This window comes from Schistocerca americana, chromosome 3, assembly GCF_021461395.2.
Source record: "Schistocerca americana isolate TAMUIC-IGC-003095 chromosome 3, iqSchAmer2.1, whole genome shotgun sequence".
In the NCBI taxonomy this organism is placed as follows: domain Eukaryota; kingdom Metazoa; phylum Arthropoda; class Insecta; order Orthoptera; family Acrididae; genus Schistocerca; species Schistocerca americana.
This window is the reverse complement of record NC_060121.1, coordinates 774501332-774517937: the sequence shown is the minus strand read 5'-3', so window position 1 is coordinate 774517937 and position 16606 is coordinate 774501332. Positions and strand designations below refer to the sequence as shown.

The following is a 16606-nucleotide window of genomic DNA, read 5'->3' as shown; positions in this document are numbered from 1 at the left end:
ATGCTGAAGATCAGAAGGGTAGACCACGTAACTAATGAGGAAGTACTCAACAGAATTGGGGAGGAGAAGAATTTGTGGCATAACTTGGCTAAAAGAAGGGATCGGTTGGTAGGATACGTTCTGAGGCATCAAGGGATCACCGATCAATTGGAGGAACTTTCCATACATGATACAAAGAACACACTGACCATATAGCGGAGATGCTGAGTCGCAGATATGCACAACAAAAAGATTGTCACAAATAAAGCTTTCGGCCAGTAAGGCCTTTGTCACCTCCCCGTCCCTACCTCAGCCTCCTCTTTACCTCCACCCAGTTGCCGCTCTCATCATGCACTGGTGCTGCTGCTTGCAGTGTGGCTTCACTCGCCTGAGACTGCAGTCATATGTGTGTGTGTGTGTGTGTGTGTGTGTGTGTGTGTGTGTGTGTGTGTGTGTGTGTGTGTGTGTCCGCGCATGCGCGCATCCGTGTGTGTGTGTGTGTGTGGCGGGGGGGGGGGTCTATTTTTGATGAAGGCCTTATTGGCCGAAAGTTTTATTTGTGACAGTCTTTTTGTTGTGTCTATCTGCGACTCAGCATCTCTGCTACATGGTGAGTGGCAACTTTCTTTTTCACAATACTGTTATATTCCATCCCGTATTTTCTATTGTTTGAAAGAACACACTGATGCTTTTAGATTTAACCACTTTGACAAATTCACAATAGCCAACCACAAGTGATCACAACAGCCTAACTGCACTCCACAAACCATAGTAAAAAATCTTGATCTAATAGAACAATAAGAAATAATGTTACGCAGAGTAAAATCTTATGAAAACATGTTGAATGAACAAACAGAAATTAGCTGCCACAGTTTTTTCAATAATTTTAAAAGTTTATTTTTCCTAAAGAAACACATTTTAATAGTGCAAAAACCATTTGATAACATAATCCACATTTGACTTATTCACAAATATTTGTTCTATAAATGATATCCTGTATAACTAATAATAGCTTTGTATCTCCTTTAAAAGAATAAAACTTGTGTATTTTTAGAAATGCAGAATCTTTACACTTGAAATTCTTTGAGTTGTTTTGACATGTGTTTCCAAAATGTGCTGTAGAGGAAAAACTGTATATATGCACATAAACTTGTTTACTCAAACTGTATTCCCCACTGGAAACAATAATTTATTTTTTGGTTTGAGTTAGTTTTGTAAACTTATATTCACAATGCGTTCACTTTGTAGTATACCACTGTAATCTTACCAGGACCAGAATTAATCCAAATCTGGAAAAATAATCAATGTAGACTGTCAAAGCATATGAAGATGTGCCCCCAGGACTTGAAATGCATCGTGCATTGAAATAAAATCAAGTATGCAACTAACAGCAGTTGTTCTTTATTGTATCACATTTATATGTTCCTCATCTCTATGTTTTTTTGCACTTGTATATCGTATAGTGTGCACTTTTTCAATTTTGCGTGCAAAGTGACTCCACTTTCACATTTTTCCATTTATACATTTTCACATTTTTACACTATCATTTTTGCTTCCCCACAGCCATTTTTCTCCTACTTATATAGTATAAATACCAAGAAATCTTCATAAAATGATTCATATATGGTGTGGCCGTTGATTGTTGGTTTTTTGTATGTATACAAACTCAAAATCATACTGCATGTCATAGCTACAGTACACATGGTGACACTATTGTTCATGCCCTCGTGGCAGTCAGTTTCCGAGATAAGGAGGGGGATCGGGGCAGTTATTCAGGGGTAGTAGGTGAAATGCCAGTTCCTCAATATTTTTATCTGGCCTCACTTTGAAAAGGTTTATCTATCTTACCACATATGGTGGTATTTACTCGAAACAAATTTCCCTGTTTTGTGCAGCACAAGAACTTTCTTGTAGCAGCAATCAAGTGATTCTGACAAGGTGAAGGAAGTAGGCTCCAGTTTTTTTTTTCTGCAGCTCAACCTCACTGGGAGAGGGGGGGGGGGGGGGGGGGGGGCAAAGGCAAAGGCCAAGCATAGCTGTATGATTGTTATAGCAGCCATGACATCACCTGCTTGAGTTTGTCTGTGAAGGGGTCACATGTTGAGATAGATTGAAATTTTATTCCTGGTTACTTCCAGTTCCAGATGGCAGATTGTAAAGCAGTGGTTGCTGTGTGTATGGAGCATACTTTCATCTGTAGTGCGTTTAGTGTTGTTTGTCTTAAATGTTAGTCCTGCTTACGATATAGTGAGTATTTTATTAGAAACACACTCTTCACATTGTATTGAGCCACGTATTAGAAAATTTTGGATCATGTTTCGACGGAAATGGAGGAGAGATTTTGCAATTGTGAAAAAATTCAGTTTGTTGCCCTGCCTATACCACAAACCACATGTTTTCCTTCTAGTGGACTCGAAAAACTTGTAAAACTTCTTTGGACCTGTATTCCATAAGATTCAATGCTTCACAAACAAACACTCTATTATGCACGCCAATGAGAACAACAGAAAGATTTTCACCAAAAAGTTGTTAGAAATGCTTAATGCGGATAAGAACCTTTTTATGGAAAATTATACGCTGTTCTACCTTATTCTGCTCTTTTACTACAGCATCTCCGGCATGAAGCCAAGCATAGCTACGCAATGCAGTACAGAAGAACTGCTTGGAATCTGTTGAAGATTCTGAAGTACCAAAGAAGACAATGACTGGGCTCATATTTCAAACAGAGCTGATTTTGATGGTTGTGATGATTATGTTGCAGAGTGATGCATTCAAAATTTTTGAATCTGCAGTCACTCCCAGTCTGTCAGAAGTACTTACTGGATTGGAAGTAAGATGTGCACAGCAACTGCAGTTGAGGACTTTATCTACGAATGCAGTGTTGCTTCCAAAAAACAAACCACAACTGATTCATTCTTCAAGCCTAAGTGACTAAAATTGTCCATAATGTCGGCTTAAGCCAATCTGGACTGCTGTACAGTATATTATCCTTCATTTCGATGAATTTCAAGTTGATACAAATATTTTTAGAAGTTTCATTTTAATGTGAATCTCACTTTTACATTTATTTTACTATCTGCCTTCAAAAAATATAAACAATGCTTCACTGCATTATTTTGACATCTTTCTTTTTTTTTGGTATAAAATTTGGCAAATGTTCAGCAACAAAAAACTGTAACACTAACCTGGTGGTAAAGTCATATGTGCTGAAATGTTTATGAGCCATTAAACTTCTGAATAAATCAATACTCTTTATGTATTAAATGACAGGACTACTAGTTGCTCTCCAACATGGTCATATAGAAAGCACTGAATGATATATTTTATGTCCTTCCACTTAGCCATCAGGACTCTCTTTACAACTTAATCAAATGGCTTTTTCAGTTTCTTTGGAGGTACATTTTAATCTGTCAGTTACAGAAACTAATTAATATACAGGTGTTTCAGAAGTGATGGTCAATAATACACACATGGAAAGTACAGGCCAAAAGTAGCTACAAAGCTCCAACCATTGTTGAGATACAACCCACTTTCTGTTGCGGTTCGTTAGAGATGCCATGTGCTCCTAGACACTAAATGTTAAAGTAGATGCTCAAAATGTTGTCCATGTGTCTGAATGTAACATTTAACTCATCTCTGAAATGAGTTGTGAATCCTCTCAGGCAGTTCTGGGGAATTCTGTAAATGCTAGAAGGCTGCTTCAACCTACAAGCACAATTCCTCAAGAAAGTTGACCACAGTAGCATAGACTACATTTTTGAAATGCCTCCACACACAGAAATCCATGGGATTTAAATCCAGAGACCTTGGAGGCCATGGCACGGGCCCTCCTCTACCTACCCAATGTTGACCACATGTCTGAGTTAGAAGCCGGTGCACTCGTAAATGAAAATGGACTGGAGCACCATCAAGCACAAACCACATCATGTTCAGGTGCTGGTTCAGTGAGACATCATCACTTACATCTGGAAGTTCAGTCCACAGAAACCGCATGTACTGCTGTCCAGTCAGTCTCTGAGGAAGGAAGTGTGGCCCAATTATGCATTCTCTGAGCAGTCCTGCCCAGACATTCAAGAAATAACACTGCATGTCATGATACGCATGTTGCATTAGGACTGACATCAACTCAAATGTGACAGTTATGGTATTTAAAAATACCATCACTGGTAAACCCAGCCTCATCCATGAGCTGAATACTGTTTACAAACAGGGGATTCAGAGTACACTGTTGTTCCACCCATTGGCAGAAATTCTCTCTAGGAGAGAAGTCTGCAGTGTTGAGGGTTTGCACTCACTGGAGATGATATGGATCAAATACTTGCTGATGTAAAATCTGCCATACACTGCTATGACTCAGGACACCTCTTGGGTAGCAAACATCCTCGTTGAAGTACTTGGACATTCCTGTTCAATGAGTTACACCCTTTCCTCAAAATCGGTTGTTATGGATCTGGGTCGACCTTCTCATACATTGTCTGCGAAACTCTTGGTTTCTCTAAGGCACTGATGTAACTGGCTAAATGTACGCCTGTCAGGCTGCCTGTGGAGAGGAATAGCTTCTTCACACAATCGTGCAGCCTCCAGGGCACTGCCATTCACTTTGCCATACTTGAAGTGCATTTCAGTGTACTCCTCACTGGTGTAACAGCAATGGCTGATTTGTGGACCCATGTTTATTGGAGCTTATTAGCTACTTTTGGCCTGAACTTTCAATAATTCTATTGAACATCACTTCTGAGACACTCTGTATATACCTAAAGTTTCATCTTTAACATCAATAGTCTATTCTTCTACAACCAAATAATAAATTTTTATTTATTGCATTTAACTATTTATCCTGTGTGTCCAGATTTCCAATACATCAAATAAGAAATAACTGTAAATGAGCATACAGAAAAGCAAACATCCTTTACAGGCAAAAAAATTGCACAGCAGCAGAACTATACAGATAACGCCACTTACTCTATATTTTTCTTCTTGAGTGCTTGAAAGGACTCCTGGATCACCTCTCCAAGCTCGTAGAAAATTATACCATAGAAAGAGAGAGGAACCAACAAACAACACTGTTATCCAGACTTCCACAATAGGAGCAATCCACACAAACCATGTGACGTACATCCAAAACTGAAAAAATAACACATATGCAATTAAATTTTTTTATTTTTGTTACGGGAACAGAAACAGATCCCATCATTGCTTCACAAAATGTAATGAAGTTTTAAGCTAACTACTACTATGCAGCTGTTATTGTTGAATAATCAATGAACCTTGAATTTTGGAGATAAAATAAATTCATATTCTAAGCAACCTTATACAGGAAAGAAAAAATACGATGCAAAAAGTACATAAACCATTGCTCTCTGCTGTTATTAATGTTTTGTGTTTGACATTATTAACAATATCTGCTCTCTGCATCCACCAACTATTGTCTATATGAGTTTTCTTGTTTGGTCTTCTATCTTTAGCATCTCTTCTTTTCTTTACAGAAATGATCCTCCAACAAATTGTAGGGGCATTTCAATTTAACACTGAATCCAAACTACCAAACAAGCTGGCACTTTTAACACAGAAAGCATTGCTAAAGTTACGTAAAAGTTCTTCGTCAGACCAAAAATTGAACCATAGATCTTGAAATTAAAGTCTGATAGATGAAGCCATCGAACCAACACACATTTGTACATAAAACATATGAATTGTTATGAGGAAGACAGGAACAGTTACCCACAGTAGAACATTGTCTAAGGTCAATAACATAAAACATTTAAAGATTAATCTTTTGAAACAGTTAAATCTTAACCTGAAGCTGAACAAAAATAGTTAAAGTAGATCATTCAAAATGACATATGCATAATAACTGAGTGTAAATCTCTCAGTGACTAGAATGAATTCATCCAACTAATGACTTCCACAGTGAATACACAGAACACTATCAATTCGAAACATTAAAACTGCACAACTAAATTTTTTGAGCTCTTTACGCACATTTTTATTACAATTCAAAGTACACAGGTGTTGCACAGGAAATAGTACATTTTCAATTGACCATCTATAACAGAATAATGTTACTTCACATTTCTTGTAGTATGTTATAAAAATGTGATTCAATTGATTTATGAATATGTAATGATGGTCATACAGAGAGAAGTGTAATCATGCCTTGTGAAACTACATGATGATTTGATATTGATTATCTAGTGTTATAGTCTTAAATATATAAATGAATATGTAATTTAAATGGACTAAATTTATCCTACGTATAGTATCACACAACACGTATTCTGTAAAAAAACTGTGGCAGCCATTAGGCATGATGATGGTCAAGCCTTTCCCCTGGTTGAGGCATGAACAATATGCAAAAATATTCTAGCACCAAGTCCTCACCTGCACTGCATCTGAGAAGGCTAGCCACAGACACTTTATTCTTTAGTGTTGTGTAGGACAGGTAGACTCACAGAAATTCAAACTAGGTGAAAAGTAGTTATGAGTTAATACACTGGCAATGAACTGTAATGAGTGTTACAATTTCATTTCAAGAACCTATTTCACTTTGCTTAAATCACATCTTTGAATTAGTAATTTCTGGTCAGTAAGTTTTACCATGAAAAGCAATAGTAGTGTTGTGTATTCACGTAAGAACAGGATTCTCAAAACTTTGATGAGTCATATTTTTCAGTCTTTGCTTTTTTAAATTTGTCCTCACAAGATGTGTAGATCATTTGTGGCAAGCACTAAATTGTTTTTCAGGAGGATTGTGCACAACATGAATCAGTATTGATCCTTGCCTAGTGTTGTATGCTATCACTATTTATTGGAAAACATCATCTGTCAGAAAGATAGATGAAGATAAGAAGTGAAGTGCTTAACTGCTTCACAATGAGCCTTAGGTTTTCCAGTAAACACTCTGGACAAAGTAAGATTGTCCAGTTAATTTTCAAAAGGTACTAATGCATTTAACTATTGTAAAACTGTCCAGGTAATTAAAAAAAAGTGTTCAAAGTGTTGTTGGTTTAGTTGCGAATAGACCATTATACACTCCTGGAAATTGAAATAAGAACACCGTGAATTCATTGTCCCAGGAAGGGGAAACTTTATTGACACATTCCTGGGGTCAGATACATCACATGATCACACTGACAGAACCACAGGCACATAGACACAGGCAACAGAGCATGCACAGTGTCGGCACTAGTACAGTGTATATCCACCTTTCGCAGCAAAGCAGGCTGCTATTCTCCCATGGAGACGATCGTAGAGATGCTGGATGTAGTCCTGTGGAACGGCTTGCCATGCCATTTCCACCTGGCGCCTCAGTTGGACCAGCGTTCGTGCTGGACGTGCAGACCGCGTGAGACGACGCTTCATCCAGTCCCAAACATGCTCAATGGGGGACAGATCCGGAGATCTTGCTGGCCAGGGTAGTTGACTTACACCTTCTAGAGCACGTTGGGTGGCAAGGGATACATGCGGACGTGCATTGTCCTGTTGGAACAGCAAGTTCCCTTGCCGGTCTAGGAATGGTAGAACGATGGGTTCGATGACGGTTTGGATGTACCGTGCACTATTCAGTGTCCCCTCGACGATCACCAGTGGTGTACGGCCAGTGTAGGAGATCGCTCCCCACACCATGATGCCGGGTGTTGGCCCTGTGTGCCTCGGTCGTATGCAGTCCTGATTGTGGCGCTCACCTGCACGGCGCCAAACACGCATACGACCATCATTGGCACCAAGGCAGAAGCGACTCTCATCGCTGAAGACGACACGTCTCCATTCGTCCCTCCATTCACGCCTGTCGCGACACCACTGGAGGCGGGCTGCACAATGTTGGGGCGTGAGTGGAAGACGGCCTAACGGTGTGCGGGACCGTAGCCCAGCTTCATGGAGACGGTTGCGAATGGTCCTCGCCGATACCCCAGGAGCAACAGTGTCCCCAATTTGCTGGGAAGTGGCGGTGCGGTCCCCTACGGCACTGCGTAGGATCCTACGGTCTTGGCGTTCATCCGTGCGTCGCTGCGGTCCGGTCCCAGGTCGACGGGCACGTGCACCTTCCGCCGACCACTGGCGACAACATCGATGTACTGTGGAGACCTCACGCCCCACGTGTTGAGCAATTCGGCGGTACGTCCACCCGGCCTCCCGCATGCCCACTATACGCCCTCGCTCAAAGTCCGTCAACTGCACATACGGTTCACGTCCACGCTGTCGCGGCATGCTACCAGTGTTAAAGACTGCGATGGAGCTCCGTATGCCACGGCAAACTGGCTGACACTGACGGCGGCGGTGCACAAATGCTGCGCAGCTAGCGCCATTCGACGGCCAACACCGCGGTTCCTGGTGTGTCCGCTGTGCCGTGCGTGTGATCATTGCTTGTACAGCCCTCTCGCAGTGTCCGGAGCAAGTATGGTGGGTCTGACACACCGGTGTCAATGTGTTCTTTTTTCCATTTCCAGGAGTGTAAGTTACAAAAAAAAGTCAAGGTAATAATGCTGCTCTGTAACATGCTCACACCACTTAATCATATGCACATAGTGTACAATTCAGTTGAGTATGGAACTTGGCCAGTTCTGATGCATACTGTCATGTGCAGAGCACTGCACCTGTGTAACACACAAAGCACCTTTTAAGGGGCTGCCATTACCATGTTTCCTACAGAATGTCGATACCCAGGTAAATAAAACAATGACATGAGATGAGATGAGTTCAGTAACCAACATGAGCCATAAGGGACCTGAAATCACCGTTTGAATGCTGGAAAATGTCCAATGACTTCATGAAGCTTTGCAACAAAGCCTATAGCAATCTGTCAATTACCATTCTAGAACATTAAAAATGCCTTCAGGTCTTTGCAGAGGATTGTGAAACAGGATTTAAACATAAGCTGCAGGCAGTTCAACATTTATGACTGGGAGATAAAGTGAGTACGCGCAATTTCTGTGCAACATGCCTGGACAGAATTAACCAGGATGATGACTTTCAGGCAAAACTTGTGATGTCTAAAGTGGCAAACATACTTCTGCATGGGCTTGTCAGTAAACAAAGTGTCCAATATTTTTCAGACACAAAGCATGGTCAGAGAGGTTACCCTATCTTTCAGCCCCCGATTTTTTCTGCGTGGTCATCTCAAGAACAAAATTTGTTTATGGCTACCCCACAATACTGATGAACTGAAAAACACAATCCAGGAAGAGAGAGATTTCTCTAGAAATGATTCTGAATGTAAGGGCGAGATTACGCAAACATTTTCAGTGTTGCATTACCAATGATGAGTCATTTTCAGGATGTGCTTTCTAAGGAATAAACTTATCTTTGGCTTTTCAATAATGGCAATGTTTGCAGAACAGATATCTATAAGTTATATTGATGTAAATATAAGCTAAACCTCGAAACAAGCAAATGAAAATGTACTATTTCTCGTGGGCTTCCCTGTAGTTCTTTAATTTCACGTTTCCCTCCTTCTATCATTCTTTAAATGCATCACTAAATGATACCACTCTTTCATAAAAACTTCTATTAGCTTTTAGATAATTCTCTGTTTCTAAACCATACTTCTTGATTTTGGCAGTATGATGAGCTGGTCATAGACAGATAAAATTTTATCTCAATGTGATGAACATTGAAAGTGGAAAGTCAGTATCTTTTGTGGACAAGTCAGTAGACAGAAATAAAGATAAGAAGCAGGAAGCACATTTAACTCAATGTTTTTTCTATTTCTTAGGACAATATAACTCAGAAAAATGAAACTCCATTTAAGCTCTTTTTTCAACCTTATTAACATATTAATTTACACAGTTTTAAAACTGTAGCAAAGAAAGACAGTTACAATAATAAAACAGTAGCAAGAAATTTTGAAGAAACATCAGAGTAACATACAAGCAAACAGGATGAGTAGCAGCAGCTAAAAATTGTTGTAAGATATCTGCTCAGAACAGAAGTACAAAGAAAAACAGTTTTGTTACCAAAAGAAACACACTTGAGACGCTGGAGAAAATCTGCTATGCCTTCAGTGATCTAGTGTGTGTGTGTGTGTGTGTGTGTGTGTGTGTGTGTGTGTGTGTGTGTTTCCATCTGTATTCACATTGATCTCTTTTTTGGCTGGGGGATTTTGGGGGGGAGGGGGGGGGGGGAGGAAGCACAAGTGAGATTTTTTTTTTCTCTCAGTACATTATTTCATTGAAGGTATATACTTGGTTTGAGCTGTATTATCGGTTTCATTTCAACAGCTGATCTTCTGTCTATATTAGATGTTGGAAGCAATCAATGGTTTGCGAAGGGTCACTGTCCTGATTCCAATTAGATTATTAGAGTCCAAAAGGCAAACAAATTGACAAATCATAGGGAATCATTCACAGCACTGGACACAGATGAACAGATCAGTTGTCAAATTACTGAGGATTACAATGGAACCATCAGCTCTGTTGGGCAGCTAAAATAATATCTTTCTTTTGGCTTAACTACTTGAAGACTACAATTTACATTACCCAAATGAATTATGTACACTCTTTGAGACAAAATCTGGCTAGTGGCCAGCCACCGCAGAATCTAACTGTGTGTCAACCATGGCATGAGACCAATATTGTGGCTATGCTGATAATACTCGAGGTCCAGCTACCTGCACAAACTGGTAACACTGTAGGCTGTGGCTGTTCCTTGAGGAAGTCTTGTCTTCTGTTCAATCTGCTATTCTACGTCTATGCACATGGTCTAGTGGTAAATCGCACACTTCTGGATGCAATGTCTTGCAGGCAAAACTGCTCCTTGCCTAAATTTTTATAGCACCTTCTGTTTGAATTCTGAAGCCTGGACACACCAGTAATAACAGTTCCAGCCAATAACATTTTTTAAAGATATTTTAGAACTCTGTCTGCCTTTGATGCTGCATGCACCTTTAGCTCTCCAGGACTCATTTGCTGCAAACCGCCAGTAACTGCGGTGGCAGCAATGTGCTCCCTTCACCCTTTGTCAAAAGCGTGAGCTACCGATCATCGCTTTGGAGAGTATAAAATGCTTTTCTGTTGTTGAGTGATGCTCCACAAAAAAGTCTGCAATTTGCATTTCAAGCTCTAAGCAATGGAAGCAGATGACCAATTTCAATACAATGCGATGGGTATTGTATTCCACTAATATACAAGATGTGAGTCTGGATCAAAATTAATATCATAGTTTGTGATCCAATCGGAATACTACACTATGTTGTTTAATGTTATTATTAAAAGCATTATTTCATTTCTTTTCCTTTTAGAAGCAATTCTTCATGCAATATTTTTGTCAGATATATGTATAAAGCTATAGCATGTAACTGTGGTGTATGTGTTTTCCTGTCATTGTTTGATTTATTACAGTAAATGTATGTGATAAATTGTGTGAATACATTGCAATGCATGCTCTACAGCAATGCAGGTACACTGCTCATTTTGATGTCCATATATGGATTCATGGAGAACTTAATGCTGATGAGAGAGATATTTAAGGTATTCGATTAGACTTAAACCAACAAACTTCTACAGTGGTGCCTAGTTGGCATTACACAGATTTAGCACAAAGGAAATATATTCACTTCACAACTAGTCACAATGATATATGGGTCCTATGTGATGAACAAAACTCAAATTCATATTGTTGAAAATCAAGTCAGAGCTCTTCGGAGATGTTTGTATTCTGAAGAAGCTCAGTACTGAAAACGCAGACATCTATGACCATTAACACAGCTTACTGAATTGAGCTTCTGAGAACACTAAATGTGTAAAGGTTTTCTTCAGGTTTTGGTAAAGAATTTCTTCCAGCAATTTGCAGCGACATTAAATAAAACAGAACAAGAACCTAGAATGCACTGGTCTGCACTGTGATTAGAAGAACTCACACCACCTTTGCATCACAAGACTGGTGTGGAACAACCGAGTTAATGAGACACTGCTGGGAGTAAGTTCCTCCGACGCAACATTGGTCACTAAATCTCATAATGCAACACTCAAGATAAGAACAGTTGTTACTTAAGTGAAGTACAGCATTCTTGGAGTCCAAGAATTAAGTTTTTTTGTCTCAGTGTCTCATGTTACGTAAGGTTTATGTAGCATAAGTTGTTGAAGTGGAAAGTGAAAGTCACATGAATTTAGTGGAACAATTCAGGACCAGCTGAGGAAGTAAATGCACTACCACAGGGTCATCAAACATTTGCAATGATGTTGCCAATTCTTAGCTGTGCTAGGGGCTCTCAAAAGGAGGGTAGGGCAGGGGAGGGGGAAAGGGTAGCATGTTTCATTTTTCTTCTTTAAGTCTGGGGCTATTGTGCCATTCTCTTATGTCTAGCACACTTAGTGCAATAGTTTTGTCATGGTTGGCTCTTCCAAAGATATCATTAGTTCTGACAGAATGTCATGTACTCCAGGAGCCGTTTCGACTTACGTCTTTCAATGCTTTGTCAAGTTCTTCTTGTGACTCACAGTATCATATCTCCCATCTCATCTTCATCCATGTCATCTTCCCTTTCTACAATACTGCCCTTAAGTTCATTTGCCTCATATGGCCCCTTTACATATTCCTTCCGCCTTTCAGTTTCCCCGTCTTTGCTTAATACTGATTTTCTGTCTCTGCTCCTGACATCCACATAGTTGCTTCTCTTTTCTCCATAGGTACCCTAATCTTCCTATAGGCAGTATCTATCTTTCTGCTAATTATGTATGATTCTATGTCCATACAATTGTCTCCTAGCAATTTCTGCTTAGCTATTTCACACTTCCTGTCAATCTCACTTTTTAAGACATTTGTTCTTCCTTTTGCCTGCTTTATGTGGTGCAATTTTATATTTTCTCCTTTTATCAATAATTCAACATCTCCTGTGATATTTTCCTAAATGCCTTGCCTTTCTACTTATTTGATCATCTGCTGCCTACGCTATTTCATCTCTCAAAGCTACCCATTCACCTTCTACTATATTCCTTTCCCCTGATGTAGTCAATCATTACCTAATGCTCCCTCTGAAACTATCAACAATCTCTGGTCCCTTCAACTTATCCAGGTCTCACCTCCTTAATTTCCAACCTTTTTGCATCTTCAGTTTTAGTCTACATTTTATAACCAATAAATTGTGCGCAGAGTTCACATCTGCCCCTATAAATGTCTTACAGTTTAAAATCTGGTTCCAAAATCTCTGTCTTACTATTATATAATCAATAAGGAACCTTCTGGTGTCTCCAGGTCTTTTTTACATAAACAGTCTTCTTATATGATTATTAAACCAAATGTTATCGATGATTAAATTACGCTCTTTGCAAAATTCTACCATGCTACTCCTTCTTTCACTACTCCTCCTCCTCCTCCCCCCCCCCCCCCCTCCAGTCCATACTTACTATTTTTCCTTTTCTTTCTACTATAAAATTCCAGTCCACCATCAGTATTAAATTTTTGTCTCCCTTAACTATATTTTTATCTCTTTCTAATCAGGATCGAATTATTTAGTCTCACCTGAGTGCTTTGGTAGTTTAGTTTTTGAATCTGTGCATGTTAACTTAATTTATTAGATACAGTTCTTGCACAGTTCAGCATTTGCAGTAGAGCTCCAGAGCGCATGTCGATAGCCATTTGTTCACTTTTTTTGAAAGTTAGTGACCACTTGTTGGTATTAGTCAGCCAGTCAGGCAGCGGCAGCTGGCCGGGACACTAGCAGCAACTGATTTTGTGAGTTCCTAACCAGGATCAAATTATGTAGTTTTATCTGTGTGCTTTGGTAGTTTAGTTTCTTGAATTTCTGCATGTTAATTCAATATTTAATAGACACAGTTCTCATGTTTACGTTTGTGTCAGAAATTAAATTGATTTGGGGACATATTACAAGCTCCTAATCTGGAGCGAATTATTTAGTCACACCTGACTACTTTGGTAGTTTAGTTTTTGAAAGCCTGCATGTTAATCATATTTATTAGACACAGTTCTCCCATTTTTATCAGTGTCTACAGTACAGTTTTGTAGTGGATGTCGATAGTCCTTTGTTTGTCTGTGCAGTGTAGTTTTCTACAGCATTTAGTATGGATAGAGACTGTGACTACTGTATGTGGATGCAAGCTGAGCTGGTGACACTTTGCTCTCAGCCCCCGGGCAGTGATGGCTTAGGTTACAAAGCTTGAGGCTGCAGTTGGATAGGCATTACTGTTGTGGGTGGGTCGTGGGGATCCAACGGACATCCAGCATGGCCCATGAGTTTGCTGGTTGGTTGCACTGGTGGCCAGCCCAGTTACTGCTTGCACTGAGGTAGACCCCTCACCCACTGCTGAGTGGGAAGTCGCCTCGGGACGTGGCAGGTGGTGGACTTCTGAGGGGGCCGAATGTAAGGCCTCCCTGGTTAGTCTGACAAATAGGATCCAGGTGCTGTCTGTGGCCAACACTGCCCCGCAGCCACATGTTAGTCACTTGTCCTGTTTCGGAGGAAATTTCTCAGCCTGCAAATTCCAGTCAATCACAGAGGGTGGGATTACTGGTAGTTGGGAGCTCCAATGTTAGTCAAGTTATGGGGACCCTTAGTGACATGGCTGCCAAGGAGGGGAAGAACACCAACTTGCAGTCCATGTGCAAACCTGGTGGAGACATTCCACATGTGGAATGGGTCCTTCTGGTTGCCACGAAGAGCACAGGGTGCAGCCAACTGCAAGTGGTTGCTCACATTGGTACCAATGATGTGTGTCGCCTTTCATCAGAAGAGATTCTCTCTGGCTTCGAGTGGCTATCAGAAGTTGTAAAGATTGCCAGTCTTGCTTGCGAGATGAAAGCAGAACTCACCATTTGCAGCAGCATCGACAGGACCGATTGCACAACTCTGGTACAGAACAGAGTGCAGGGTCTGAATCAGAGGCTCAGACGGTTCTGTGACTGTGTACACTGCTGATTCCTCAAGCTGCACCATAGGGTGGTGGGGTTTCAGGCTCCGCTAAATCAGTCAGGAGTTCACTATGCGCAGGAAGCAGCTACATGGGTAGCAGTGGTTTTGGGGAATGGGCTGGGCAGTTTTCTAGGTTAGAAGGTCTCAAGGAAAAACAAAAAGGGCTTCAGTTTCAAAAAGTGCAGGTCAAACACAGAAAGAACCTATATTTAGGAACCATTGGTATAACAGTTGTAAATTGTCATAGCTGTGTTAGGAAAGTAGCAGAGCTCCTAGTGTTAATACAAAGCACTGATGCTCAAATCATTATAGGCACTGAAAGCTTGTCTCAAGCCGGAGATAAATTCAGCTGAAAGTTTTGTGAAGGACCTGGCAGTGTTCAGAAAGGACAGCCTAAACACAGTTGGCGGTGGCATGTTTTGTTGCTGTTAGAAGTAGTTTATCTTAAAGCGAAACTGAAGTGGATAGTTCATGTGAGTTAGTACGGGTAGAGCTCATTCTTGGAAACCAGAATAAAATAATAATTGGATCCTTTTACTGACCTCTCAACTCAGATGATACAACTGCTGAAATGTTCAAAGAAAAACTTGAGTTTAATTTCAAATACGTACGCCCCTCATACAATTATAATTGTGGTGACTTCAATTTACCCTCAACATATTGGCAAATGGCAAAAATACATGTTTAAATGTGGAGGAATGCATAAAACATCATCCAAAATTTTGGTAAATGCATTCTCTGAAAATTATTTTGGGCAGTTAGTTCATGAGCCCACTCAAATAGTTAATGGTTGTGGAAACACACTTGGTCTCTTAGCAACAAATAATCCTGAGCTAACGAGTATCAAAATGGATACAGAGATAAGTAAACACAGAGTTGTTTAGTGAGACTGAATATCTTAACTTCCAAACCCTCCAAAAATTTACTATTAAAAAAAAAAAGGAGATAAAAATTCACTTGACACTTCCCTGAGACACAATCTCCACTCCTTCAAAATTAATAATGTAAGTGTAGATCAGATGTGGCTTGAATTCAAAGAAATAGTATTGACAGCAATTGAGAGATTTATACAAAATAAATTAACAAACAGTGGAGCTGATCTCCCTTGGTACACAAAAAGGGTCAGAACACTGTTGCAGAAACAACGAAAAAAGCATACCAAATTTAAAAGAATGCAAAATCCCAAAGACGCAATATTTTACAGAAGCTCGAAATTTAGCATGGACTTCAATGCGAGATGCTGTAATATTTCTGCAATGAAGCTTTGTATTGAAACCTGGTAGAAAACCAAAGTGATTCTGGTTGTACGGAAATTACGATAGTGGCAAGATGCGATTAATGCCTTCTCTACGTGATAGCAGTGGAAATACCATCGACGATGTGCTGCTAAAGCAGAGTTACTAAACACAGCTTCCAAAATTCCTTCACCAAGGAGGACGAAATAAATATTCCAGAATTCAAATTGAGAACAGCTGCTAATATGAGTAACTTAGAAGTAGATATCCTTGGAGTAGTGAAGCAGCTTAAATCACTTAAGGGGAGTTATAACAGGGGTGGGGGGAAGGGAAACTTTTTTTCATATTTTCGGATTTTTATCTCATTATAAAATTTGCAATACATATATAGACACACATGTGGAGGGTGAATCGAAATTCGCACACTTTGGCTTCACAGCGCGACTCCTCACATGCCTGCAATAAAAAAATGTCTCTCACAACATTTCTTTCGGAGTGTACATCCGGCAGAAAAAGGACATTAAAGAGT

At 40.0% G+C, this 16606-nt stretch overlaps 1 protein-coding gene across 1 annotated transcript in view; it reads right to left on the bottom strand.

Moving 5' to 3' along the window:
* The window catches only part of LOC124607196 (palmitoyltransferase Hip14), a 124395-nt gene that overhangs the window by 70357 nt on the left and 37432 nt on the right, over positions 1-16606 (bottom strand). Inside the window, exon 8 of the mRNA XM_047139419.1 lies at positions 4942-5103. Within this exon, the coding sequence (XP_046995375.1) occupies positions 4942-5103 (162 nt within the window). The remainder of the gene's footprint in view (positions 1-4941; positions 5104-16606) is intronic.